The sequence below is a fragment of the Notolepis coatsorum genome, assembly GCF_963971535.1.
Source record: "Notolepis coatsorum genome assembly, contig: SCAFFOLD_224, whole genome shotgun sequence".
In the NCBI taxonomy this organism is placed as follows: Eukaryota; Metazoa; Chordata; class Actinopteri; order Aulopiformes; family Paralepididae; genus Notolepis; species Notolepis coatsorum.
Genome location: NW_028174698.1, coordinates 309394 through 336997, shown reverse-complemented (window position 1 = coordinate 336997; position 27604 = coordinate 309394). Strand labels below are relative to the sequence as shown.

The 27604-nt window shown below is 46.6% G+C and overlaps 1 protein-coding gene and 1 long non-coding RNA gene across 3 annotated transcripts in view; both read right to left on the bottom strand.

Annotated features, from left to right (window-relative positions):
• Positions 1–3577: 3577 nt before the first annotated feature.
• On the bottom strand, positions 3578–5395 carry LOC311247492. Its single transcript, XR_014620846.1, has 2 exons — positions 5275–5395; positions 3578–3970 (listed from the first exon to the last, which is right to left on the bottom strand). It is a non-coding gene; the product is annotated as an uncharacterized lncRNA (long non-coding RNA).
• A 62-nt stretch (positions 5396–5457) lies between these two features.
• LOC311247491 (leukocyte elastase inhibitor-like) overlaps positions 5458–27604 on the bottom strand; it is a 31523-nt gene continuing 9376 nt past the window's right edge. For both annotated transcript variants that reach the window (XM_084338532.1, XM_084338533.1), the window contains exons 4-9: positions 17738–17855; positions 16620–16762; positions 13318–13395; positions 12957–13046; positions 12581–12755; positions 5458–6431 (exon numbers count right to left, since the gene is read on the bottom strand). In XM_084338532.1, coding sequence (XP_084194658.1) covers positions 6211–6431; positions 12581–12755; positions 12957–13046; positions 13318–13395; positions 16620–16762; positions 17738–17855 — 825 coding nt within the window. In that variant the 3' untranslated portion in view covers positions 5458–6210. The remainder of the gene's footprint in view (positions 6432–12580; positions 12756–12956; positions 13047–13317; positions 13396–16619; positions 16763–17737; positions 17856–27604) is intronic.

Genomic DNA, 27604 nt, shown 5'->3' with positions numbered 1-27604 from the left:
TCTGCATTCCTCGCTGCGTCTGCAGCTAATGCATCTTCACCAATGGGCGCTCGCAAAATCGTGTCTTTTAGCTTCAGAATGTGTAAACGGCTAAGGAATCTCGTCTCCCACAGATCATATCTATCTTTTTTCCATCGAATATAATCTGCTGGTGTATTGTTCCTGCTACAGCCATTTTCACGTTTCTTCAGAGTTTACTATATCCAAACGTTCGGTTGCGGCTTGTAGAAACTCCGTGACGTGTCTTCACTGTTCACGGAAATCTCCCGGTACCGTCTTCATTCCCGGTTTAGTTAGTATATTATTCTATTCACCTTGTCGCTCTAGACTGGCATTCCTGGGCCCATAACCTGTTAAACGGAGTGCGTTGCGGTGGCGATTGAATAGAACTCAATGGACTCATTGATCATCTTTAGCCTCTGGCATATTTATTTCTCAGGCGGGGCGAGATGCGGTCGTAGTGCCGCTATATATATCAACACCAATCATTGACAAATAATAGACCGGAACAGGAATGGAAAGGAAACGTCAGTGACGTCACATACTGGATTTACTACATCGCCCTCTGTAGAACACAAATTATGAGCAAGGGCGCACATAATAATAATATATTTAACAATTATTAACACACAAGTGATTTTTGATGCATACAAAAGTGATTTTAAAACAAGATAACGCTAAACTCAGGCCTATATCTTTTTACAGCTGGGTGTCGTCAGCTGATTGATTGATTGATTGAAAACTTTATTAACAGATTGCAGAATGGGTACAATACAGTACAGCTCAATACACACAATTGTTAAGGGGATGCAGACCAGAGAAAGACTTTCGTCTTGTTTCCACCAGGGTCCCCCATGGTCGTCAGCTGGGTGTCGTCATCGTCACATTTTGGTGTACGACATTTTATCATCTACTTTATACATGCTTTATACATTCTGCTGCAAAGCCAATTACATGCAAATATTTACATGCTTATACAGTAATAAGTTATGTATGTACAAATATGTTTTAAGATATTGCTCACCATCAACAAGTCAAACAAGACGTTCGGCTGCAGAATATTGTAGCTGAAAACGAGTGAAAAAGGATTGTGGGTCATGCGCATGCGTGCGCAAGCGCAGGAGCGCTCGGCAGCAGAATTCAGCAGGGAGTAGGATTTTGCAGAACACCGGCCTTAAACTTGGACTTGCTTCATAATCAAATCAAATCAAATTTATTTATAGGGCCCGACAACACACGTTAATGTCCCCATGGGCCGTACAGGTCTTCTTTAAGTCAAGAAGAAAACATAACAATAAGTCAAGAACAGAACAAGAACACCATAAGGTCCAAACATTTTTAGATGAATGCAAATAAATGAAAGAATGCAAGCACTCCCAGACATACCCCACGCGAAGGTAAGGAAAAACTCACTAAAACCTAACAATAGGGAAAAAAGCTCCACAGGCAGTGTGGAGGAGAGAAACCTTAGAAGGGCCATTCAAGGGGGGATCTCCCTTCTTAGATGTTGGTGATAGTAGTGTTGCAGACGGACAGTTGGTAAGCATGCACTCATGTGTGTGGTGAAACACAGATGAGTGCATGCAATAGCAACTGTACATTTTGAAAGATTAAAGATAGAGCTAATAGCGATAGCAACTGAACATTTTGAAAGATTAAAGATAGAGTTGATAGCGGATCTATTTGAGGCACAGGGGCGGCGCAAAGAGGGTCACGTCCTCCCCGTCTTAGTCACGGGACATTCAACACTCCGGTCGTTGCTCAGGGACAGCCGGAGACAGGGAGATAGGGGGTGGCGCAGAGAGGGTCGCGAACTCCCCGACATCATCGCGGGACATCCGGCACTCCGGTCACCACTACGAGACCTCCGGAGACAGGGGGGCACGCAGAGGGGGTCGCAATCTCCCGGCCTTCGTCACGGGACGTCCAACACTCCGGTCAACACTCCAGGACAGCAAGTCATAGGGAGACAGGGAGACGGGACAGGCGTTAGACAGCTCATGAGATTGTAGTAGGCGGACATAGCAATAGATACAAGTGGTAGGCATAAATGTGAATGGAGTAGATATATGAAGTAAGCATATTATGTGAATAGAATAGAAGTACTTAACCCAGCAATGAAACCGCGTTGACTGTTAATCTGTTAACAGTCTGTTAATCAGTTGACAGGACCACGGACAGACGGCGGTGAATAACTGATCCAAGGCCTCGGAGGTGCATGTAGAGCAGTCACTACAATCTTGACCAAGACCCCGAGGCATCCATCACCTTAGTCAGCGCCAGGAGACGGGCACTCAGAGAGAAGGGGGAGAGGGGGGGGAGAGTTAGAGAGTTCCCATGTTTGTGGTGCTGCAAAGGAGCAGACATGTAGTACCCTGTAGTGCCATGTAGTACCACGTAGTACCCCGTAGTGCCATGTAGTACCCTATAGTACCCCGTAGTGCCATGTAGTACCCCGTAGTACCCTGTAGTGCCATGTAGTACCCCGTAGTGCCCTGTGGTACCATGTAGTACCCTGTAGTGCCATGCAGAGCCATGTAGTACCCTGTAGTGCCATGCAGTACCACGTAGTACTCTGTGGTACCATGTAGTACCCTGTACCCTAACTAAACTACCCTATAGTAAACTACCCAGTGGTACCATGTAGTACCCTGTACCATAACTAAACTACACAGATTAATCTAAAGGTCAGTCCCCGACCAGGTGAGATCAAGGTAGGTTGAAGGAGAGAGAGAAAAGATGAGTCTTAAGCAGGGATTTAAAAGCTTCGACAGAGCAGGCGCCCCTGATGACGGCAGGTAATTTGTTCCACAGGTAGGGAGCGCGGTAGACAAAGGCTCTGTGGCCGGCGGATTTCTTTTTAACCCTAGGGGTCGATAGAAGCCCCGCATTTTGTGAGCGCAGAGCACGAGCGGGCGAGTATCGGGAGATGAGATCGGATAGATAGAGCGGTGCAAGCCCATTTAAAATTTTGTAGGTGAGGAGTAGCACTTTAAAGTCAGAACGGGCTTGGATAGGAAGCCAATGTAGGGCGGACAAAACTGGTGTGATGTGATCAAATTTTCTAGTTCTAGTTAGTATCCGTGCAGCCGCATTTTGCACGAGTTGAAGATTTTTGATGCTTGAATTAGGTAGGCCTGAAAAAAGTGCATTACAGTAGTCCAGACGTGATGAGACAAAAGCATGAATCAGGGTTTCAGCATCAGCCAGAGTTAAAATGGGGCGTATTTTTTCGATATTACGAAGATGGAAGAATGCAATTGGTGACATTTTTTATATGTGCATTAAATGAGAGGGAGGAATCAAAAATGACTCAGAGGTTTTTTATGGTGGAGCTCTGGGATACATGACAGGTATCAAAGTTGAGGGAGATGTCCTGAAACAGGCCTCTGTGGTTTGGGGGGCCAACAATTAACATCTCAGTTTTATCTGCATTAAGGAGTAGAAAGTTTTGCGACATCCATTTTTTTTACGGCAAGCAAGCAGGCCTCAAGGTTTTGTAGTTCATCGCCCACTTGCATCGATGAACAGTCGAGTTTTCACTGTAACTCCTTCCAAGCACTGCAGACACAAGTGGTTTCCTTTCGACGGGTTTATTAAAGGCTTGGTCCTCCAATCCACCGTGAAAACTTAAACAGAAACATACGTCGCATCAGGTCAACACAAACAATAATATACACGGTATGAAAACAACACATCAGAAAAGCAAAATACAAACAAACATTAAATACCTCGTTGGCTGCATGCTACATAAAAAGGGGTCTTATTCTTCTGTTCTTGGTAACAGTCTTGATAGTGGTACACTACACATAGTGGTACACTCTTAGAATTTAGAGAGCCTGTACAACTCGTCTCGGACCATTCCTGCTGCTTGCTCGCAGGTGTCTTAATCAGTCCCAGTCTCCGACCATCCCTGCCGCTTGCTCGCAGGTGTCTTAATCAGTTCCAAAGGTAAAAACGCGACAGCAGCCTAAAGAAAGGGACACCATATATGACCAGACGTCAAAATGAATATATTATAAATTGTAGCAAATTCAATAATAAATGAAGTCCAATGAAACCATATAATGGCCACAGTTACAATTAGGGATACATGATGGTCTGTGTGAGCATGGGGGGGGGGGGGCATATCATAGTGTATCCCTGCCTTGATTGATTGATAACTTTATTAACAGATTGCAGAATGGGTATAATACAGTACAGTAAACGTATCCTTATCCATTTTTTTAAGTAAATCTAAAATTGTTAAGTATTATAAAGTATTCCAGTCAAATACCCGCATACGCTCAAAAATAAGAAAAATATTGTGATAATCATATTTTGACCATATTGCCGAGCCCTAAGTGAGTGAGTCAGTAAGCAAATGTGTGTTTTGTGTGTGTGTGGGTGTGCAGGGATGTGTGTGTGTGTGTGCAGGGACGTGCACAGGACTTTAGAGGGGCAGGTGCTCAAAGGCTGAAAAGGGCACTATACCTGTGTGTGTTTTAACCGAGCGCGCGTAGCGCACAAGCCCAATTTTTTTAGGGCCCTTTTCGGGCGGGGGCCCCCCCTTTTTATGCTTTTTGGGGGGTTTTGGTGATCAAATATTGAACTATAATAATCAGTGCAGGAGCTCACTTATCTTTGAAATACTTTTATCACTGACTTAAAAGGCCCACACATCTCCATAAATGTTCAGGGGGGAGGGAATAAGTGCTTACCCTACAGACCCCAAGAGCTGTATATTCTGTATTGTTTAATATAAATGCATTTTTTATTCCAATCCCGATTTGATTCGAGATTCCCAAATCCCATCGGACTTGACTTCTTCGTGTCCCTCAGTAAGTATAATACCAGCATTCAACTGTATGCGCTACAGCGGTTTATATCATCATCACCACCCACGCTATGCATAAAATATATAGGTCCGTGGAGAGGCACGCTGAGGAGGCAGTGCAAACTGCAATGGAATATGGGGCATCTCTCTCTCTTTACCTAATATTTTGATTCTATCCTGACATTTTTCAGTTGGAAGGGCAGTCTATATGCGTAACAAAAAAAATATATATATATTTTTTTTCTTCAAAAAGGACATTTGTTAAAAAAAATAAAAATACCACTTTTTTATGAGGCTCAAAAAGGCAGGTGCTCAAGCACCCCTTGGGGTGTGTGTGTGTATGTGTGTGTGTGTGCGTGCGTGCGTGCGACAGATACAGTACAGTGCTTCAAGAACAACACATACAGGCTTATTGTCCTGGCAGAAAATGTAACAGCACACACACACCTTTTTCTCACCTGTTCTACACCCGCCATGTTGCTATCCAAGGTGTTTGTTGACATTGCTATAACCCCATGTTGAGTGATTAGTATGGTCACTCCGGCAGGAAAGATCGAAATCTCGACTCGTAACTCTACTGTGTCGGGGGGGGGGGGGGGGGGGGGGGGGGGGGGGGGGGGTAGTTTAATTGGGGAGAAAAGCCCCAATGACATCTGTTGTTTTAAAAATGTAATCTGGTATGTAATGGAGCACACGACACTACAATTCATTATCAAATGACACTTAAATTGCATATGACAAAACAAAAAGCACTTTGCAAAACAAAAAGCACTTTGCATGGTTAAAATGTAAAGTGTTGCAAAACGTATATCAAATTGGTAAGGAAACATTCAATGTTATGTCATCACTGGATAATCTTTGGTAAACAATATACATACAGTATAAAGGAGCATATTCATTACGCACATAGTGGATGTTACAGAGACCGGGTCAAAGGGTACAACCACTGCCCATCCTGGCCAATAGAATAAATTGTAGCAAGTGGATGATTTTGTGTTGCTGGGTAACAACAGTACAAGACATAATAGTGTAAGGCTTCCGAGTGGGGGGTACAGGATATACAGTACAGTGCAAGAGATTAAAGGCTCCAATCAGTGATCCAAACATAAAGTAATGGGTATCCCACTTTTGACCTTTGACCTTTCAAAAGTCTTTAGAGTAGATAAGTCACTGGTAATTTTCCAAAATGGAGACAAATTAGCCTGCTTGATAAATTCATGATAATCTATATATTAAATGATCATTTAGCCTACTCTAATCAATAAAAAATGGAGTGGTGGTGTTTTCAGATGCAGCGTTTCTTGTCTTGTCCTTTGCGGCTCAAGCAATGCAGGATGGCAAGCAGAGCACGTCTACGGAGGAAACGTGAGCGTTGCACGTAAAAGGTGCAGCGTTTACTCGGGGGAGGAGTATCGGCCGGCGAAAAGGATGCTTTTGCTGGGGTTGTGCTGGATGAAGAAGAGGAAGGGGTGGTCGGCGTAGAATCTCATGGGCATGCAGCACTCCATCATGCCGGTGGCGGTGGCTGCGGCGGCCTCCGTGCCCTCCTCGTTCACCTCCACAAACGCCTTGTGGACCACCTTGGACAGCACCAGGTCACCGGCTGCAGACATGCCTGTCAGGAGCAGAGGAAGAGCTTCAAACGTGGGAAGAGAACAAGAGACACAAGGAGAGGACTCCGGGCTCATTCACATCTAATCACACAATGCGGGAATGCTTCTTTTGAATGAGGGGTAGTTACCGGTACTTCTTTTGAATGGGGGTAGTTGCCTCTTTTGAATGAGGGGTAATTACTTATTTTGGGGTAGTTGCCCCTTTTAAATGGGGGTAGGTGGGCTCCAGCAAATGTTGCCGCATGGGGTCGGCCAAAGAAACTGAGCAGAGATTTAGGGGGGGGGGTTCCATTTTTGAGTTCCACTCTTCAAAGATATGTTCTTTTACTCAAAATTAAATCTATACCCAGTAAAAGGTTGAGACGGTAGCAGCAATAGTTGGGGTTGTAGAGCGTATTGCCCAGTAGGCAGTGTGGCGGCTGGTGAAAATTATTCTAGGTGGGGCGGTGCCATATTCAATCAGTTTCAGTAACTACAGAACAGTATATGTTGAGGCTGAGACTCACTTTTTTTTGCCGGTAGAACATCACATACAAAAAAAAAGCCGTCGCGCTTAACGGCACGAAAACATCAAACGCGGGCGTGAGGCGGGCGAGCCATCAGCGCTTCACTTTCGCTCCCATGTTAACGGGCGTTGCTGTTCACACCGGCCGCGGGCAGGAAGGGAATTTTTTTCGCTTCGGTTGGAATTCGAGGCGTGCGCCACGTGCATTTTCACAGAAATACACTCAATATCTGCATTATTACCACACATATAGATGTTGTTCAACCAGCTAATGTGTCTGTATCTTTCCCAATACAAATAAACCATACTATACTTTGTCAGGAGTACAGTCACTGATTTCATCATGCTAAACCGTGAGTGCCTGCGCGCGCCTCTGGTCTGTCCGACGTAACCAGTGATGCAGTCGTAATATGGGAACTGCCCACACGCCACGTGCACGCACATACATGTTCCCTCAGTTGCGCACAGAACAGATGATTATTATGCATAACAATGTTTTAAATGTAATAGTAGTTACAATTTCTTTAATTGAATTAACTTAAACTAGAAAAGTAAATACAAACTAAATTAACAATGTAACTTAGAGTTATTTTACAGAAGGACAGTAGGTATCCTATTATTATGCAAAGTCTAGGTGATAAGTGCCGGTGTTGTGGCCGCGTACTTATCGCACGGCGCGACGAGTGCGCGCGTGCACATCATTGCGCGCACTTCTGCCCTGAGTGACCTACTAACACGCCGTGTAACCGCGTGTGTGCACGACTGCATGCCTGGACGTAACCCTTCGAGAAGCTTTGTGGTCTGGGCTTGAACTTTCCATAAACGTGTCCATATATAAATCCATTTAGTTAGATCCAACACTGTGAATGTATCTTGTGATTATTATCAATTTCCGACGACGACAACTATTAGCGTTTGGTATTTCCTGGTGGACGTGATGTCACACGAACGCGATGCTCAGCCAATAGAGTGAATAGACAATTCGACAATGACTCTGTTTGGGGCGCTAGAAAAAGCACCCTTCCGGGGCTGTGTCCACAGAAAGCATTTTTTGAGCTGCCAGCACCTTTCTGCCATTCATTTCTATGGTAAAGACACGCTAGGAGCGCTTCTCTTCCCCGCGCCGCGCCGCACTTCACGTTTTAGCGCTCTCGCCGGCTAGCGTTTTTTGGCGGAGCGCTCTAGGCGCCTCGAGTAGAAAATTGTTCCACATTTGCAGAGGAGCACCGCTCATCAATGTCACTTTTTTCGACCGATCAATCAAAATTGAGTAAGTGGCGGGACTAAAAAGATCAACAAACATGGCAGAGGAGAGGCCGATTCTTGCCGTGTCTGACAACCCAGTAATATACGACCTAAGGCAGGGGTCGCCAATTAGATTTGCCCACGGGCCAGATTTTCCCCAAGCCGTTGCTTCGCGGGCCAGGATCAAAAACAATGGCTAATTTAATATACTGATATTGAAAAAAGACAAACGTTTTTCTCTGGTCTGCATCCCCCCAACAACCGTGTGCACTGCGCCGCACTGCACTGCACCCACTCTGCAATCCGCCAAACAAAGTTCTCACTCATCCATTCATTCATGAACAGCTCTCAGCTGTTGCAGATCCCCTTAACAATTGTGTGTATTGCGCCGTACTGTATTGTACCCATTCTGCAATCTGTTAAATAAAGTTTTCATTCATTCATTCATGAACAGCAGATCAGCTGTTGCAGATCACCGCGGCGGGTGATGAACAGATCAGAAGACAGAATGCATGAAAACACGACTCACCATACCTTGTTTGTTGTTCAGTCCTCCAAAATCCCTGCTAATGTTTGAAACATGTCACATATCCACTCGCCGCCCTCCAATTCCAGATTGGCGTTGAATGCAGCTACTTTATCTGCCAACTTTAACACAGTTGTAATAACAACCATTTCCTCGTTGTTGTTGTCGCCACATATTATGCAGAGAGGACGTCGGCTCGGCACGCAAGAATCACCGACCTGTTGCAATAAACCCGTATTTTAAGTATGGCTCCTGTTTATTAAAAGAAGCGTTATATTTCCCTGTTGCATTTCCCTATCCAAAGATGTTTGTTTTGTTTTTTAACACATTTGTTACTCGCTCCATCTCGAACGCGGAAGTGAAAGTTCGTTAGGGACTATTCCATTGGTTCTCCCAGTCCACGTGACCATTTCTAGCATTTCAATTGGCTATAGTGCTATTGATGACTACCGGTAGATAGATACAGCTTCACAATAAAAGACACCCTGGCGTCCCGAGTGAATATTTCCTGCGCGTAAAATAAATATCATATTCTCAAAATAACCTGACGGGCCAGAAATTATTGCTGGCGGGCCAATGTCGGCCCGCGGGCCGCCTATTGCCGATCCCTGACCTAAGGTATATACAATCTATAATGCAGATGACGCAACAATAAGCGCTCCCTGCGCTTTGGAATCGCTCTGGGCATTCATATTCATTTGATATCCAAAGCGCTCCGCCTTGAAAAAAACGCTTTGTGGACACGGCGCCTCAGGCATCGTATTTGAAGACACTGATTGGTAAAATTTTGTTGCTAGGTGCATTTATGTTGCTCTGTGCATTTTTCAATTGGCTGCGTTGCGCAATGACGCCCAGTCAGTGGGGCAATATTTCTAGCGCCCCAGAAGAGAGCGGGGATGAACAGGACGCACAAACAATGATTTATATTTTATATATTACACGTTATTGTTTATTTTAAACACAAACACACTTAAAATGAGTCATTTATATATAAAAAAGAATTATTATATTTTAGCGGTCGAAATCTACTATTATAGAAAAATCCAAAACCACTTTCCAGTGACCAGGGGGTGCGGCCGCCACTGCCATTAGGACATGAGTTCTGGAAAGGTTAGTCATGTGATTGCTTACTTATTAACTCTTTCAGTGCCACTCACGAGATTTCTCTGTTTTTTTTATAGGTGGTTGCGTGCCACTCACGAGATTTCTCGGAATTATTATTATTATTTTTTTGCGATCTGAAAAATTATTGCATCACCCGAGCCTACCCGAGTATAGCCGAGCTGCGCCGGTGATCACTGTGGAAAAAAGCGCCCCCTGTCGTCTCCCAGACGACATAAGTGATTTTGGAATGGACTCAATGAAAATGAAGGGGGAAAAAATCCGGTACTCCACATTTTCCAGTTCACTGATCCAGCCGGGGTTACCACAGTTCATTCTGGAGCCTCAGATCCCCGCGGATCATGGAGATCTACAGTGTCGCGTTGGATCCATACACGTATCGATTTTTTCGAATGGTGATCAGGAATTGGAATATACCAGTTGGATACCATCTGATGTCAGGTAAGGACTCTATGTTATCAGTGGTAGGATAATCGGAGTAAGTTTGATGAAGTTATAAGCTGTTTTGTGAAATGTCTCCTTTCGGTTTCACTGTAAAAGTCTGTGAGGAAATCAACGGAGCGATTATCAGTGCGCGGCCGTAATGTGCTTGCGTGCACGTATAATATTGATCATCTAGCGTTTATTTGAAAACGATTCATAAAAAGGCAGACGAATATCAACGTTGTGGAATATTCCACTAAAAGACGATTTTCATAGAATGCTCCAGAATGAGCTGTTTTTTATATCAAAACAGGGGCTTTTCTAACTGCTCTGAAACGGAAACGACGCGATAAAAAAACAATCTGCCTTCACAGCACTGACTGGAAAATAGTCTTTGATAATCCGATGGGCAGATTAGACACATAGCCATAATTTAAAACATAGATTAGGCGATATTAACGTTAACATTGGCGCCGATGGTGGCATTCAAGCGGTAAAACGGAAAACCAGGCGTGGCACTGAAAGAGTTAAAAAGGGCTTTAAAGGACATTTAGGGAAATACATGTATTTGCCATCTTCCCCAGATTCAGACGAGAAGATTGATATCAGTTCATCTGTCCTATATCACTGTGCTGCAGAACTGGCCCCCATCTTCACCAACATTTTTAACACCTCCCTCCGTAATTGTTCAGTCCCCCAATGTCTCAAACAGTCCACCATCATCCCTGTCCCAAAATCCAATAATATCTCCTGCCTTAACGATTACAGACCAATTGCCCTCACATCCGTAGTAATGAAATCATTTGAACGCATCATTCTCACCCACCTCAAAACCAGCACCACCCCCCTCATGGACCCACATCAATTTGCCTACAGAACCAACAGGTCTGTGGATGACACAGTCAACACAGCCACTCACCACCTGCTGCAACACCTGGAAACCCGCAACTCATACGCCCGCATTCTGGTTATGGACTTCAGTTCCGCATTCAACACAATTATCCCAGCCAAACTCACCAATAAACTTCTGGACATGAACATCAACCCCTGCATCTGCCACTGGATCCACAGCTTCCTCTCCAACAGACAGCAGAAGGTCAAAATAAATAACATCACATCCCACCCTTTATATCTCAGCACAGGAGCCCCCCAAGGCTGCGTCCTTTCACCCTGGCTTTTCTCCCTATACACCAACCTGCTCATATCCCTCCACAACTCCGTAAAAATATATAAATATGCAGACGACACAACCCTTATAGGCCTCATCACAGACAATAACGAAACAGAATACCGTACACAAATCAACCACACACTCACCTGGTGCACAGACAATAACCTCCTTCTCAACTCATCAAAAACCCAAGAACTCATCATAGATTTCAGACGCCAGCCAAACCCCAAAACCCCCATATCCATCTCCGGCAAACCCATAATCACCACAGACTCCTTCAAATTTCTCGGCACTCACATAAGCAATAACCTCAAATGGAAAACCAACACAGACCACATACACAAAAAAGCAAATCAAAGACTCTTCTTCCTCCGCCAGCTTAAGAAATACAGAGTCAATAAACATCTCTTGCTCCGTTTCTACCAGGCCATTATACAAAGCATCCTCACCTTCTCCATAACTGTTTGGTACAGCAATCTGGACACTCACTCAAAAAACAAACTACAAAGAATCATCAATAAATCCTCAAAAATAATCTGCACCCCCCTCCCTTCCCTCGAATCACTCCACCGCCAAATCACAATCAGGAGAGCCAGGAAAATCATCTCCGACCCCACTCACCCAGCACACCACATCTTCCAGCTGCTGCCCTCCGGGAGGCGTTACAGATCCCTGACCACCAAAACAACCCGGTTCAAAAACAGCTTCTTCCCCACTGCCATACGGACACTGAACTCCCTGTAGCACCCCCCCCCCCCTGTAGTACCCCCCGCAACCCCCCTTACCTCTGCTGACATGGACATGGACAAACTCCGAAACTGTATCTATGTAATTGTGTTTTCTTTTATGTACGCTGTAAGTGATGTCATATGTTCTATGTTTTTATGTTTTTATGTTGGAACTGCTATGAAACCTGCACTGAAACTAAATTCCACCAGCCTGGCTGGGTGGTCATTAAATAAATTGAAATTGATTGAAATTGAAAATTGAATTGATATCAGTTTCATCTCTGTGTGTCTGCAAAGGAGCAGCTTGCCTAGCTTAACACAAGGACTGGAAGCAGTAGGGAGCAGCTAATAAGTGTATTTCCCCCCAAAATGTGTGGAGTGGTCCTTTAAAAAGGGCAAAGCTAACAGCCATATTCCATATTCCCTCCTACCAGAGAAGTCACAGAGATCTCGTGAGAAGGCGTCCACCATGCCCATGCTGCTCAGGACCTCCTTCAGGTCACACGTCTTCTCCATCTTGAAACGAGGCAGGCCCACCTCAACTTCTACCATCATGCCTCGGCGGGTCCACTGCTTAAAGTTCTCATAAGTCAACTCCCTCTCCATCTGGGATGGGAATAACATCAGCATTTACTGTGTGTGTGTGTGTGTGTGTGTGTGTGTGTGTGTGTGTGTGTGTGTGTGTGTGTGTGTGTGTGTGTGTGTGTGTGTGTGTTCTGTGTGTGTTTGAGAGAGTGTGTGTGTGTTGAGAGAGTGTGTGTGTGTTGAGAGAGAGAGTATGAGTGTGTGTGTGTGTGTGTGACCTACCTTCTCCAGTCCTGTGGTGTTGTCCTCCATCTCGTTGGGTAGAAAGATCAGCATACTGAGTTCCTTCCCTACATAAGGCAGCTCCAGGATCTGTCAAACACAGTTGACTGAACTGCTTACAGGTAACACAGTAGAGTGAGATAGTAAGAATTTAATAGTCTCACATGAATATAGCTATAAAAAAGGCACTGCTTACATTCACTGATTGATTAGTTGCTTGTCTGATAGAGGGAGAACGATTGATTAGTAGAGAGAGAGGGTTGATTGAGACTAGCTGCCACATTGACTCCAAATAATCTATTATACATAGCAGCTGGATGCTAATATATACCGTTGATCGATTGGCTGTTTGAAATATTACCTGGCAGTTGAGGTCAGGGATGAAGGCGAAATGGAACTTGGCCTCCAGGTTCATCATCTTCACTGGTTTACCCTCGTTCTGGAGACAGAGACAAACCACAGCCTTGTAGTGTTGATCACCGTTTTGTCGTTAAAGAGGTAGTTCACACTCCGTCTCTTTCTTTCCATTTTTCTATTCCTAATTTCCAATCGACCCACATGGATCTTAAAAGGAACACGCCGACATTATGGAAAATAAGCTTTCCGCTTATCTTCTCCAGAGTCAGACAAGAAGATAGATACCAATGTCCTCTCTGTGCATTCAGTAGAAAACTATCCGGCTGCAAGCTAATTAGTGGAAGCGGATACGGATCAACTGGCCTCCAAACTCCAGGGATGTGTTTTTGCTGATCCATATCCGCTTCCATTTATTTGTGCTTGCAGTAAGATATCCTCTACTACCCCCCCCCCCCCCCCCCCCCCCCCCCCACCAATGTACAGTTTCTTCCCCTTCAGATGTATATCTGTATGTCTTGTATGTCATAAATGTCCTGATGAATTGAAAATGGGGGACCCCGATGTAAACAAGACGAAAGTATTTTTCTGGTCTGCATCCTCTTAGCAGTTGTTTTGTATTGAGCCGTACTGTATTGTACCCATTCTGAAATCTGTTAATAAAGTTTTCAATCAATCAATAGTTTTTCTACAGGACAGTAAGCACATTTCCCATAATGTCGGCGTGTTCCTTTAAGTTCACGTCACCGATTCTGAGATTCCGGCATCGGAATGGCATTCAAGAGGGCCTCTGATGAAACAACAAGGTAACTTGCTCTGAAGAAACGCTGGCTTTACACGCCTCATGACCTCAGACGAGGTTGCATGAAAGGACAAGCTGCTTTGAGATCATTTGGAGGACAGATTCACATCACATCTGACACCCCCACAGACCAGCACTGTACCAATGGAAGACATCACAGGTATCTAATGCATGTAACCTCTTGCAGGAGATAAAGCCCTGTTAAGTTATGCCTAGTAGACTTATCAGGGCTTGGCACCCGCAAAGTCCGCAATATTCCACGGAACTGCCTCTTACAATCTAGTGAAATTCCCCACCTTCCATCTCCGTCCGAGGACAGACGTTTGGCATACACGCGTAACCAATAGTCCTCTTTCGGTCCAATCAGTTGACAACCCATTTCCTGAGGAGCCTACACATGGTGCAGAGAGGAAGTGCAAGAGGACCCGCCTCCCTGGTGACATCACTACTTACCGTAATTTCTTGTCACCATTCTCCAAAAACATTGCTAGTCAAATCCTCCTTTCACAATAAGATTGAGGAATCTGCAAAGAACCTCCATAAACTATGCCATCCTGTCCTCCCTCCCTCTTCCCTTTCTGTGGAAGACGTTTCCTTCTTTGAGAAAACGGTAGAGAATATCCACAGTTGTTTCTCCTATAGACCTCTCACGGGTGACGTATTTCCGGCTGCTCCCGTCTACTGTCCTACTGTAGCTTCCTCTGTGGTTCATGCAGCTGTGGTTCCCGTGAACAAGGCCTTCTAATATACAGTTCTCTCTCTGATAAGGCAGGGGATTTAGTAATTCGGAGCTGCCTAAAATGGCCAAAACCAGCTCAGCATTGCAGATCAGGTCACCCGACGTCACCAGCGTCAGCGCATTCTCTGCAACATCCGGTCATTTAGGTCAGCAATTTGGCTTTAAAAAATTGGAACGTTAACAAAACATTAAATCCTTTGGTGAAACGCAATTTCCCCATTAACCCCACATGCAGCATCAAAGACAAGATTACTCGTAACCAGGAAAGGAAAACACCGAAAATGTTCGCCATTGGCAAAATTACTAAAAACGCGTGAGTGGTCCCTTGGGCCCGCCACAATTTCAATGTCAGTCCAGGGATCCAAACTAAGTTTTCTAACCTAAGCTCCAGCCAACTCGACTCACCTTCCAAAAATGTATCCCTCACTGGTTAATCTTTCCAACAGTAAACAGATGTAGAAGAATCATGTTGTGCAAACAGGCGTGCCAAGCTTGTCATACCATTCACACTACCTACGTGTTTGGTTTATGGTGCCATGGCAACCCACCCTCAACAGATAGCAGGTACCATACCGTACATTTAGCGAGGGTTGTGCAAAGTGCAAACATGCCAGAAAAGAAAAGACATTTTTATTATGTTCAGGTTGACAAGACTTGGCGGTTTGCCGAGCCCATTGTGAAACGCCTCGGTGTCCCAGAGCCTGCGTCGTCTTGACTGAAGCATATCACAAGAAACCTGCCCGCAGCTGCCCTCCATGAGGCTAAGATGACCCCAGCTGCCCTCCATGAGGCTGGGGGTCCACATCTCAGAGGATCTGACATGGTCAACACACATAGACACAGTAGTAAAGAAAGCGAAGCAGCGCCTCTACCACCTGAGACAGTTAAGGAAGTTCAGAGTATCGGGGAAGATACTCCAGTCCTTCTACTCAGGAGCTGTAGAGAGCATCTTGACCGGAAACATCACTGCCTGGTATGGAAACAGCACGGCACAGGACAAGAAGGCCCTACAGAGAGTGGTGCGCTCAGCCGAGCGTACCACGGGTATTGCGCTACCTACCCTGCAGGTTCTATACAACAAGAGGTGCAAATCCAGAGCCTGCAGAATAATGAAAGACCCCCCTGTTTATTGCACTGTTGTTTTTATTGGATTCTACTATATGTTGTACCACTGTATTTTTATTGGATTCTATTATATGTTGTACCACTGTATTGCACATCGTCGCGGGCAAGACCACCCGCATTTCATTGTATACCTGTATGCCGTGACAATTAAAACTCTTGACTTGACTTGACTTGATGACCCCCAGCTGCCCTCCATGAGGCTAAGATGACCCCCAGCTGCCCTCCATGAGGCTAAGATGACCCCCAGCTGCCCTCCATGAGGCTAAGATGACCCCAGCTGCCCTCCATGAGGTTAAGATGACCCCCAGCTGCCCTCCATGAGGTTAAGAGGAGTGATTCAAGTTCATTTGAAAGAATTGATTGATCAATAGACGTATAAATAAGCGCTGAACTTATAAATGTTTTACATGTTCTTATTGAGCTGTTCCAGAGGAATTTCGGAATCTGGTGAAAACAGAGTATAACAACCCACAATAATTATACTACGCAACATGGAACGCTTCCCACGGGACTCAGAGTAAAGCACTTGCGTGTATTTATTTTCGGGTTGATGACAGATGAGGTTGAAATCCTAAGAACCAATGGTCAATATGTTAATTTCAAATTAAACATATTGTAACTGCTGATTTTAGAGACCTGTTACCTTGTTGATCTTGAACTGAGCGTCTTTGGTGTCTTTTTTGTCAAATGTTTTCTCCCATTTGCCTTTGAAGTAGATGGCATTGACCAGCACCAGTATGGTCAAGGGATCCACCACACCTTCATTCAGCAGATCCTTGATCTTATCTGGAATACAGGATACAGGATAGAGACGACCACACAGGGGATCAGTGATGTCGTTTGAAGTAGTGGTCGATACAGATCATTGTTGAATACATTTAGCAGATATGAAAGTCTGATATTAAAAGGCCTCAAGGGATATTTTGGATTTGGAATCTTTTTCGGTAAGTTAGCATGACATGGTTGGTATCTGCAGATTCCTTGCGATCTCTAGGTTCATATGATACCAGTGCTCTAATCTTCAGCTTTGGCCTGCAACAATGTTGCTAAGCTTTTGACATTAAATATTATATTAAAATATCTTTTCTCATAAGCATATTGCTAAACTTTGGAACAATATATAGCCCCTTATAAGCTAGCACTGAAGTGCTCCAATACCATGGTTCTTAACTGGTGGGTCGCAACCCCTGTTTTTTAAAGAGTTTAGGGGGGGAAAAGGTCTACAGAATTTATGATGCTGCGCTTTTATTTTGAAAGACATACGTTTCCTGTGACGTAACTTAATGTCTAAGGAAAAGGGTGGGCCCTGAAACTCAACCAGTTGAGAAGCACTGCTCTAGTGAACTCTCACTTCATATGGTACCATTATGTTCACTCCTTCACTAGATCTGACCCACTAGAGCCCATGAAAGACGGTAATGTGTCAGGATGATATTTGATATCGGCAGATACAGATTTTCTAGAGAAAAAAACTGCAACATCTACAAACCAATATATCAGTCAACCCTTAGTTTCAAGCTGAACAGACTAGAGCAATAATAAGCTTTGGACCTTTGAAAAAATCTGAACCTTGTAGACCAATAGATAACATGCTTATTCAGTGTAGCTGTACCTGGTTCAGTCTACAATGGTCCTCATTTCAAATAGCAGTCTTAATTAGTGCATCTTAACGTTCTGGTGTGTGTGTGCTTGTGTGTGTGTGTGTGTGTGTGTGTGTGTGTGTGTGTGTGTATGTGTGTGTGTGTGGAGAGTGTGATCTACCTTGTGTCTGTTTCTCCACCCAGCTGTTGATGTTGAGCCTGGCAGCTTCATGGTTACTGGCGAAGTCCACAGACTCCAGCTCAGCGTTGTAATGCTTCCTGGTGTCATTCAGGAACTCCTGCAAACATCAATCGTTACAGATGCCGCCACTGACACAGAAGGAGATCAATCTGTATGCTTGCTCGGTCACGCCTTAATACCTATCAAAATCACATTTAAAAAAGAACACGCCAACATTTTGGGAACTTAGCTCATCGTCTTCTCCAGAGAGAGACAAGAAGATAGATACCAGTTTCCTCTCTGTGCGTTCAGTAGAAAGCTATCTGGCTGCATGTTAGCCTAGCTTATCACAATGAATGGAAGCGGACAGTGCCGGTTAGCCTTCGGGAGAGGCGTTAGTTGGACAATGCCTAGGCTAACCGGCACTGTCCGCTTCCATTCATTGTGCTAAGCTAGGCTAATGTGCAGCCAGATAGCTTTCTACTGAACGCACAGAGAGGAAACTGGTATCTATCTTCTTGTCTCTCTTTGGAGAAGATGGTAAGATAATTTCCCAAAATGTTGCAGTGTTCCTTTAAGACCTTTTTATGATTAAATGTAAGACTTTTTAAGACCCCACGGGAACCCTGTAACATCCATTCAGTCATTGGTTGATCCATCCATCCACTCATTCTTACAGAGTAAAGTGAAAGATGATCCCATGTGTTTTCCATTCCTTCACGCATAGCTTTCATTGCTACCGGTGTCATTCATGCTACCAAGGACTTGTGTCTCTCCTAGGCTGAAACCTTTACCTCAACCATGTTTCCAAACGTAGTGAGTTAACATACTTACATAAACATGGAGCTGCGCGACACATAAACCAGGGTTCCCACTCTTTTTGAGAAATCATTTTCCAGGACATTTCCAGGAGACGCGTGTATATTTTCCCCAACGGAGTTTCACTTCAGTGTTCGGTTTGCGCGATCTGATTGGCCACTGACGTTTTTTTCAGCGCCAATCGTGTTACTCCTAACAATCGCGCCAGCAGGCTGTTACCCTAACCCTAACCTTAACCAACTAACCCTAACCTTAACCAACTAACCCTAACCCTAACCAACTAACCCTAACCAACTTCGAAAGAGAGCGACTTCGAAAGAGTCGCCAAGCTTAACCAGTTTGTTAGGAGTAACGCGATTGGCGCTGAGAGAAACGTCAGTGGCCAATCAGATTGCGCAAACCGAATGCGGAAGTGAAACTCCATTGGGGAAAATATACACGCATCCAGGACAGCACTTGCTCACAAATGGTCATATTGCATGTTGCTTATTGGAATAATATACAGAGAAATATAACTATGGTAAGGAACAAATTTATGTTTAATTTTTTTTTTTAAATTGCGCTCATGAATAATGAGTTACATTTTGGTCATTGACTTATTATGGAAATTAGTATGGAAATATAAAGGTGATCGGTGACTTGAGAAAAGTTATGCTATATTACGAGTTCAAATCATATAAATGATTTTGATCAGTTTTGTTCTTATGGACTGACTATGTCATTTGTATTTTATGGTTGGAGAATTGTGATATCTGACTCATGAATATTGAGTGAGCTTTGATTCACCGTTTTGTTTGTTGTGATGTTTTCTTGTGAGTACTTTCAATGTTTGCGGTTTTATATTTTTATTTCACTTTTTTTTGTGTTTGTATTTTTAATGTTTGGACCCCAGGAAGAGTAGTCTCACTTTGGTGTGTAGACTAATGGGGATCCACAATAAAACATAAAACATATCATTTACTGGTAGTATTGACACATTTAACTCCAGTTTTATTTCTCCTTTTTTAATGACGCAGGGTTCATGATGAAGTATCTCCCGTTCATTCCAGGTGACTGCTACACTCTTCACTGCTAACTGTACAATAAGGTCATCTTGCCTCCTCTTGTTGTTCGCGGTTTGTTTGTTTCTTTACTTACAAGCTCTCCTAAACAAATAATACACAGACATGTTCTGTGTTACACTTGCTTGAATTGCGGCAATTACAATACTCCAAACTCATAATGCATAATCCAGATCCCTCATATGAACTAAATGGAAAGACACCTTTCTGACAGAACGCGTCACAAACCACGTGCCACAGACGACAAGTCACTCACTCAGCTCATAGAGAACACAGTAATTCAGCGTAAATGACGTACCGTATGTAGGATTTTACAGCACTTTAAAAATAAAAGAGGACAATAAGCATGAGCTTGTCAAATGCCATGACGGCCCAAAACAAAGGGAGCATGGGCCCCAAATTGGGTGGCACTGCTATAATCCTACAGACAGTAGAGTTTAAAAACAAAATACACACCTACTGTAACTGAGGGGTACAATTCCCTGACTGTATTGATAAGTATGGTATCATTAAACCACTACCGCTTTATGTACTTTAATTACTGGCCATACAGTACATGATATATAAATATGATGAACACTTCCCACATTGAATCGGTTCCACACAAAGGTATAATCAAGTATTTATTGCAGCAAAAGGTACATAATATACTTCTCTATTATACTTTGGATGCGCTTATAAGGCAAAGGAATGTGCGTAGGCAAATCAATAATGAATGTCCATTCTCTGGTTACGCAGGAGGTAATTATACAACCTGAATCTTAGGGAATTATATCTATGGTACACTAGTAATATATAGCGGGAGATACTGGAAGGGTCCCCCCGGTTGTAAGCCAGCAGGGGTAGAGGATCTGTCGGTAGTAGAGAGTCTGGTCAACGATGACTAAGGAGACTCCAAGTACAGGAGACGGTGCAATAGTCTCTTGATCCACAGACGAATACAGCTGTTCTCCGTAGACTGTAGCTCCACAGTGAAGAAAGCTAGCCGGCCTCAGGCTCTCTGAGGCGCAGACTCGACGTGGTCTCCTCACAGGGTAAATCCAACACGTGTAGGCGTCGGCGATTCTCCGCTCCATAAATCACAGGACCAAAGCAAATATAATCCAGCCGCAAAGGGCTATGTAGTCGTCGGGTAGATTAATCCAGTGTACATGTCCACACGGTTCTCGTCTAGGTCTCCTCGGGTGAAAGCGCCATGAAAGCAGCCCAGCCTGGATAAGCACTCTAGCTGATACGAGGAAGCGTTGGTGATGCTGGTCACTGTAGAACTTTAGCCGCACGATACACTATACACAAATAGACTATTACTGACTTAATAGAAATATGTCGCACTCGACGGTATAGCGCCAAACTCTGACAATTCAGTTATTAATTCGCACGCGGTCTCAATGCTCTATTTTGGGGCCAAACAGGCCATACTTCACCGCACGAAGTATCGTGGGTGAGGCTTCAACTTATTGGGTAACTCTGACTTCTGACTAAGTGCTTCTGTATTCACCTGCGCCATATTTATATGCACGGCGAACAAACTAGTGCCAACCTCATTTCTGTCTCGTAGCCCTGGGCAAGGCCGGGCATGTCCAGACATGTCTTGACGGTGACTTTGAACCTGACTCCGGAGGCATGGCTCTGGCGCCTGTGGACCGCTGTCCAATAGGAGAATGAAATATTATGGTCTGGGCTAAAGGGATATTCCGTGTATATGTACAAGGAATATACAAGGGATATCAAACGATATACAAATACTATGCAATATATATCAATCAATAAATATATATATTCGGTTTAATCTGATCCTTTGTAACAGCCGCCTCCTAATTAGTCCCACCTAATTAGCTAAGCAGAGACAGATTAACCGCACTGTCCACTACTCAATGTCTGTTGTGAGGGGTCGGGCAGTTCACAAAGTCATGGGGTCATGGTCGTCATCGATAGTATCGGGGAGCCTTGGCAGTTCTATTAGCCTCGCCACGGGTCGGGTGTAGATCCGTCCTTGGACGAGCACTTCGGCTGCTCGGACCTTTCCGTCGGCACCGGTGATCACTTTGCTTACGCGGCCAGCCGGCCACATAGCTCGGGGTAGTGACTGGTCGATAATCATGACGACTGTTCCTTCTGTCAAATTGTCTCTCTCTTTCACCCATTTCTGGCGGGTCTGTAGAGACGGTAGATAGTGGAGTAGGAAGCTGTTCCAAAACTTGTCAGCCAATACTTGACTGTACCTCCACATTCTTCGGCCGTTCGCTTCTTCAGGCCTGTACATTGTCTGTGGTAGCGTGGGGTCCAGCCGCCCAATCAAGAGTGTGTTGGGGGTGACTGGGTCGACATCTGCTACATCACTTGAGACGTAGCCGAGGGGCTTTGAGTTCAATACTCCCTCGATCTCCGTGAGGACTGTCATTAGGACTTCTTCCGCCACGGTCTGGGCCCCAAGCACGGCGTACAGGGCTGTCTTTATTGAACGTACTTCTCGTTCCCAAGTTCCACCGAAGTGAGGTGCGTTCGGGGGATTAAACTGGAAGTCAATCTGGGATGGAGCGAGGTGGGTCTTAAGTTCTGGGCCCATAGCTTGGAAGCTCTCTCTCAGCTCTCTTTCTCCGCCTTTGAAGTTTGTCCCGTGATCAGACAATAATATAGACGGTTTGCCTTTCCGCGATGTGAATCTTCGGAAGGCCATAAGGAATGAGTCTGTGCTCATGATTGGAAGGAGTTCTATATGCATCGCTCGGGTGGTCATGCATTTGAATACAATACCCCACCGCTTCTCGGTTCCTCTTCCTTTCTTTATATACAGCGGGCCGAAACAGTCCATACCGGTGGAGTGAAAAGGCTTGTCGCCGAGTCGGAGGCGACAGGGAGGTAGGTCAGCCATCCGGGGTATACTGGGCTGCGCTCGCCACTTACGACAGTCTAGACAGGTTCGCTGGAGGCGCTGCACTGCTTCTCTCCCTTGCAGTATCCAATAACGACGTCTGATCTCCGCGAAGACTCTCTCTGCCCCGGCGTGATGCACATCCTCGTCGTATTTCTTTATGATCAGCTCTGTGACCTTGTGTCGGCTGTTTAAGACTATCGGGTACTTGACGTCATCCGGTAAGTCTGGAGCTCTCCGCAGACGACCACCCACTCTGATGAGACCATGGGCGTCGCTCTCGGGGGCTAGGTGGAGCAGTCTGCTGTCTGATGGGACGGGCTTTGCTCCCTGTAGACAGTCTAGCTCATCGGGGAACGAGTCTCTCTGGGCTCGTTGTAGTAGAAGAAGTTCTGCTTCTTCGTAGTCAGCTGCTGTAATGTCAGTAGTGAGCTGAACCTCTGGGTGGTGCCACAGGAATGTCTTTAGCTGCGCACTCTCTAGGGTGAGGCAATCGTCTATGTCGGGGTCTGTGGAGACGAGTGTGTTCAATCCACAGAACATAGATTTCTTGTTTTCTGCCTCCTCTTTACTCGCTTCCCGTGGGGTGGGTGTAGGCCACTCTTCTTCCGGGAGCTTGAGGAACTCTGGCCCGTCACTGTATAGGTTGTGACGGGTGAGGTCATCCAGGGACATTCCCCGGGTGATGACGTCAGCTGGGTTGTGTTTTGTGTCCACATACCTCCAGCTTGCTACTTCTGTTAAATCTTGAATCTCTGTGACTCTGACTCCCACGAAGACCTTGTATCTGCACGAATCAGACCGGATCCATGCGAGTACTGTCGTGGAGTCTGACCACAAGATTGTTCTTTGCACCGGAATGGTGAGTTCACGTTGGATTAACGTGGCGAGTCGCGCTCCTGCTAGGGCTGCGCAGAGCTCTAGACGCGGGATAGATTGTTGCTTTCGTGGGGCTATTCTTGAGCGAGCCAGGATGAAAGCAGTATGTATTTCTCCTCCCTCCTCTCGGGCACGCAAGTAGGCCACCGAACCGTAGGCTACTTCGGAGGCGTCGCTGAAGACGTGCAGGTCCATCTGGCACGTCTCCGGCCTCACTGTGGGTGGGAAGTAGCTGCGGCGTATGTTGACACCTGGGAGTGAGCTGAGTTCCGTCTCCCACTCTCTCCATGTGGATGCAAGGTGTTCGGGTATGGGGTCGTCCCAGCCCTGGTCCTTGTCCCATAACGCTCTTACAATCATCTTTGCCCTGGTGGTGTAAGGTAGAATACATCCCAACGGGTCATATTGTCTGGCGAGTGTTCTGTATACACTCCGTCTGGTGGTCGGTAGTGCAGTCGACCTTCCCTGCTCCTTGGTCAGGGGTGTGTGTTTATAATGGAGCGAGTCTGTTTTGAAGCGCCAGACTAGTCCTAATGTCATTTCTTGGGCTTCTCCTGGGATGGTCGCCATCCAGGTCTCGCTGCTTGCTGCCTTGTCCTCGGGGGAGCGGCTGCGCAATACTTGCGGGTCGCTGCTGGCCCACTGCCTGAGATCAAAGCCGCCTTTGATCAGGGAGGCGCGGAGCTTGAGTAGAAGGGCCTCGGCTTCTTCTGGCGTCGAGACGCTTTGCAGACAGTTGTCCACGTAGAAACTATTTCCTACACTTTGTCGGACCTCTTCATCAGCTGCTGGGTCCTCTGCGACGTGTTTTTGCAGTGCAAACGTAGCACAGCATGGGCTGCATGTGGTTCCGAAAGGGAGGACTTCCCATTGATAGATGGCTGGTTGCTCATCCCCGATCCTCTCTCTCCATAGGAACCGCAGCAGGGGCTTGTCCTCCTCCACTAGTCTCACCTGCAGGAACATCCCTTTGATGTCGCCGCTGATGGCCACCTTGTCTTGGCGGAAACGTAGTAACACGCCTAGTAGAGAGGGGCCGAGTGTTGGGCCGGGCAAGAGCTCTTTATTCAGATTTTGTGATCCGATCTGGTAGCTGCAGTTGAACACAATACGATCCTTGCCGTTGTGGTGGACTTTGTGGTGCGGCACGTACCATGATTCGGTCGTCTGATCGGCCTCTTTAATGTCAATTTTCTTTATGTGTCCCGCTGTGATTAGCTTGTTAATCTCAGCGCGGTACACCGTCTCTTGAGCGGGGTCTCTGGCTAGGCGCCGCTCTGTGTTCAATAGATACCGCTCCGTCGCTTCTTTTGGGGCGTGGAAGGTAGGCATACCCTCTCGCCTCAGGAGTGGAGTTGCGTATCTCATCACTCCGTTGACTTTGACTCTCTTTGTCCCTTGCTCGAGGAGGGCTATAGCGTAAATGTCTTCCTTGGAACGAATGTCTTTCTTTTCGTTCTTAAAGGGCATTGTCTCTAGTGTCCATAGCCTCTCGACATGCTGTAGGAGGGTGGTGTCTTCTTCTGTCACTCTGGAGTGGAGGCAGTTAGTGGCTGCTGTTCGGTTAAGAGACTTAGCGAGGGGGCCTTGTAATGTCCATCCTAGGCGGGTCTCGACTGCTGCAGGACAGCCTCTGGGCCCTGTGTGGACCCGGTCTATCGGGACGATGAGGTCTGCATGGTCGGAGCCTATCAGCAGGGTCGGGGTGGCACCGTCTATGAGCGGTATAGGTAGTTGACGCAGGTGCACATATTTATCCATCAGCTTGGCGATGGGGTAGGTGTACTGCGACAGGCCTATTTCTTGGCTGGTGAAAGCATTAGTAATCCTATACCGTCTCTCTGGCTGCCCGCTTGCTGCGATAGTGAAGGAGACATTCTCGCCCTTTATCGTCTTTAGATCTCTTCTTATTGTCCGAATCGTCATCTGGTTTTCGCTCCCCCGCAGCCCCAGCTGGGCCGCAGCGGACGCAAGGAGAAGGGTCTTCTCTGACCCGTCGTCAAGGACGGCGTAAGTGTCCATGACCTTGTCTTGGTAACTCAGTGTTACGCGGACCACCTTTAAGAGCACCCGGGCGCCCCCGCTGCTGGCGGGGTCAATGTACATAACACTTGCCTTTGTGCTGCTTGAGGGTGCAGGCTTTCTTCTGTTACTGTCGTGTAGGACATCTAGGTGGGCTCCGTCACACCGATTACACCTCTTCTTTAAGCAGCAATCGGCTGCCATGTGACTGCGCGCACATCGGTAACAGCGTCGGTTGGACTTTATCCATTGACTCACCTCGTCTGCGGTCATCTTCTTGAACGTGTCACATTGTGACAACCAGTGTTCCTTTTCGCAGTACGGGCACACCATCTTCCACTTCTCTTTCATCGAGGGGGTACTGTGGTTCTTGCTGCTCGGTACTGATTCTGATTGGTGCATGACGGTCACCAATCTTCGGCCATCGTTTGCTCTCCTAGGTCCCTCTCTGGAGCTTGGGGTGCTCCGCATGAACGTATCCAACCGTAGGCTGTTGACTTCTCTCGCCAGGAAGTCGGCTAGGTCTAGGAGGGATGGCTCGGGACCGTTAGGATCACGGTGGTCTCTTTGCCGCCTGAAGCGCTCTTGTCGGGCGGGCGGAAGCTTCTCTAAAATCCTCTCGACATTAGAGTTCGCGTACAGTTCGTGCATACCCTTTTCTCTTTGCGCCCCCAGCATCCCTACCAGGGATTGTACCTTGATAGACAGGTCATCTAGTGAGCGATTGTCTGTGGCTGGGGGTAGGCGGTCAATATGCCTTATCTCTTGTATTACGTAGTCCCATATGCGTCCATATCTTTGGTCGAGTGCTGCTAGAGCCGCTGTGTATGGGGTAGTAGAGGTGGCATAGGCCAGCGCTATATTGTGCGCTCGGGGCACCTTGAGGTGCTTCAGTAGGATAGCATACTTGTACGGTTCATCAGCTACATCGGACATCATTGTCTCTAAGCACATTCGTAGCTCCGTGTACTGTGCTCTGTTCTCGTGGGTGAAGTCCGGAAACGTCGGTGTGCCAATGTATGATGCCATGGATGGCTGGCACATCGGTGAGCGTTGGAAGAGAGGCCTCCTAGGCGAGTCTCCTCTTACGCCTCTTGGTGGGCTGGTACCTGCTGGGTACCATGGCCCGCGTATCCAGGTGATGTTCCTCGGGGCTGGTCGTGCGTCAAGCTCACCCGTGAATTGAGTCGGGGGTCTGTAGCGCAGAGCCGCGGGGGTAGAGCCTGGGCTGTACTGGACCTCCTGGTCCTGTGGAGTACTGTGCTGCTGTCGGGCTTGATTCTCCTCCTCTCCCTCTTCTTCTTCCTCTGGCAGGTCCTCTAGATCCTGTAGTCGTCTATTTAGCCTCTCCGCGGTGTAGACCGTTTCTTCCTTGTAGCTGGGTCTCACTTGGATTGGTCGGGGAAGGGGTTCGGAGGGGGGTATAGGCTCTCTCTGGTGGTTGGGCTCAGGGTCGCTTGATCGGGTAGGGGAGGGTGCCCTTGACCCTTGTCTTGACGAGGCCCTGGAACCCTGTGCGGAGGGAGGGGGTGTTGCCCTGGTGATCAGCTGCTCCATTATCCGCGCTTGTAATCGGTCGCGCTCGGCTTCGCGCTTGGTGAGAGCGAGGTCGCGCTCTGCTTCTCTTTGGGCACCGGCAGCGGCGCGCTGGGCTTCGGCGGCGGCGCGCTGGGCTTCGGCGGCGGCGCGCTGGGCTTCGGCCCGGTCCCTTACCATATTCTCTTCCGTCTGAAGGCGTCTAATCTCTAGACGTATACGATCTTCGTCGCTCCGTTGCTGCGCTTGAAGGCGTTCTCTTTCCATGGAAGAATGTTCGCGCTCACTAAGCGTCTGTGCTTGGAGTCGATCGCGCTCTGTTGAGGCTGCTAGGCTGGCGAGGAATGCCTGTGCCAGCATCTTGTCCGCCTCGCTGGGGGAAGACGCTGGTTGAGGTGATCCGCTCCTGGCAGTACTCGTTGGAGATCTGTTCTCCTGTGGCGAGTCCTGGAGATCCATCTCCGGGGTGCTCTCCTCTTCTTGTAGCGGGTAGAGTTCCATCCCTGGAGGGCTGTCTTTATCCTGGAGCTCTCCGGGGACTACTTCTTCGGTCTTGGCGGGGGGTAAAGTCATGTCGGGTCCCTCCTGGTCCCTACCGTGAGCTTGGTCAGTTACGTTAGAACCCACTAGGGCCTCTATTGGCGGGGTAGCCTGGTCGATAGGGTCGGACATAATTTT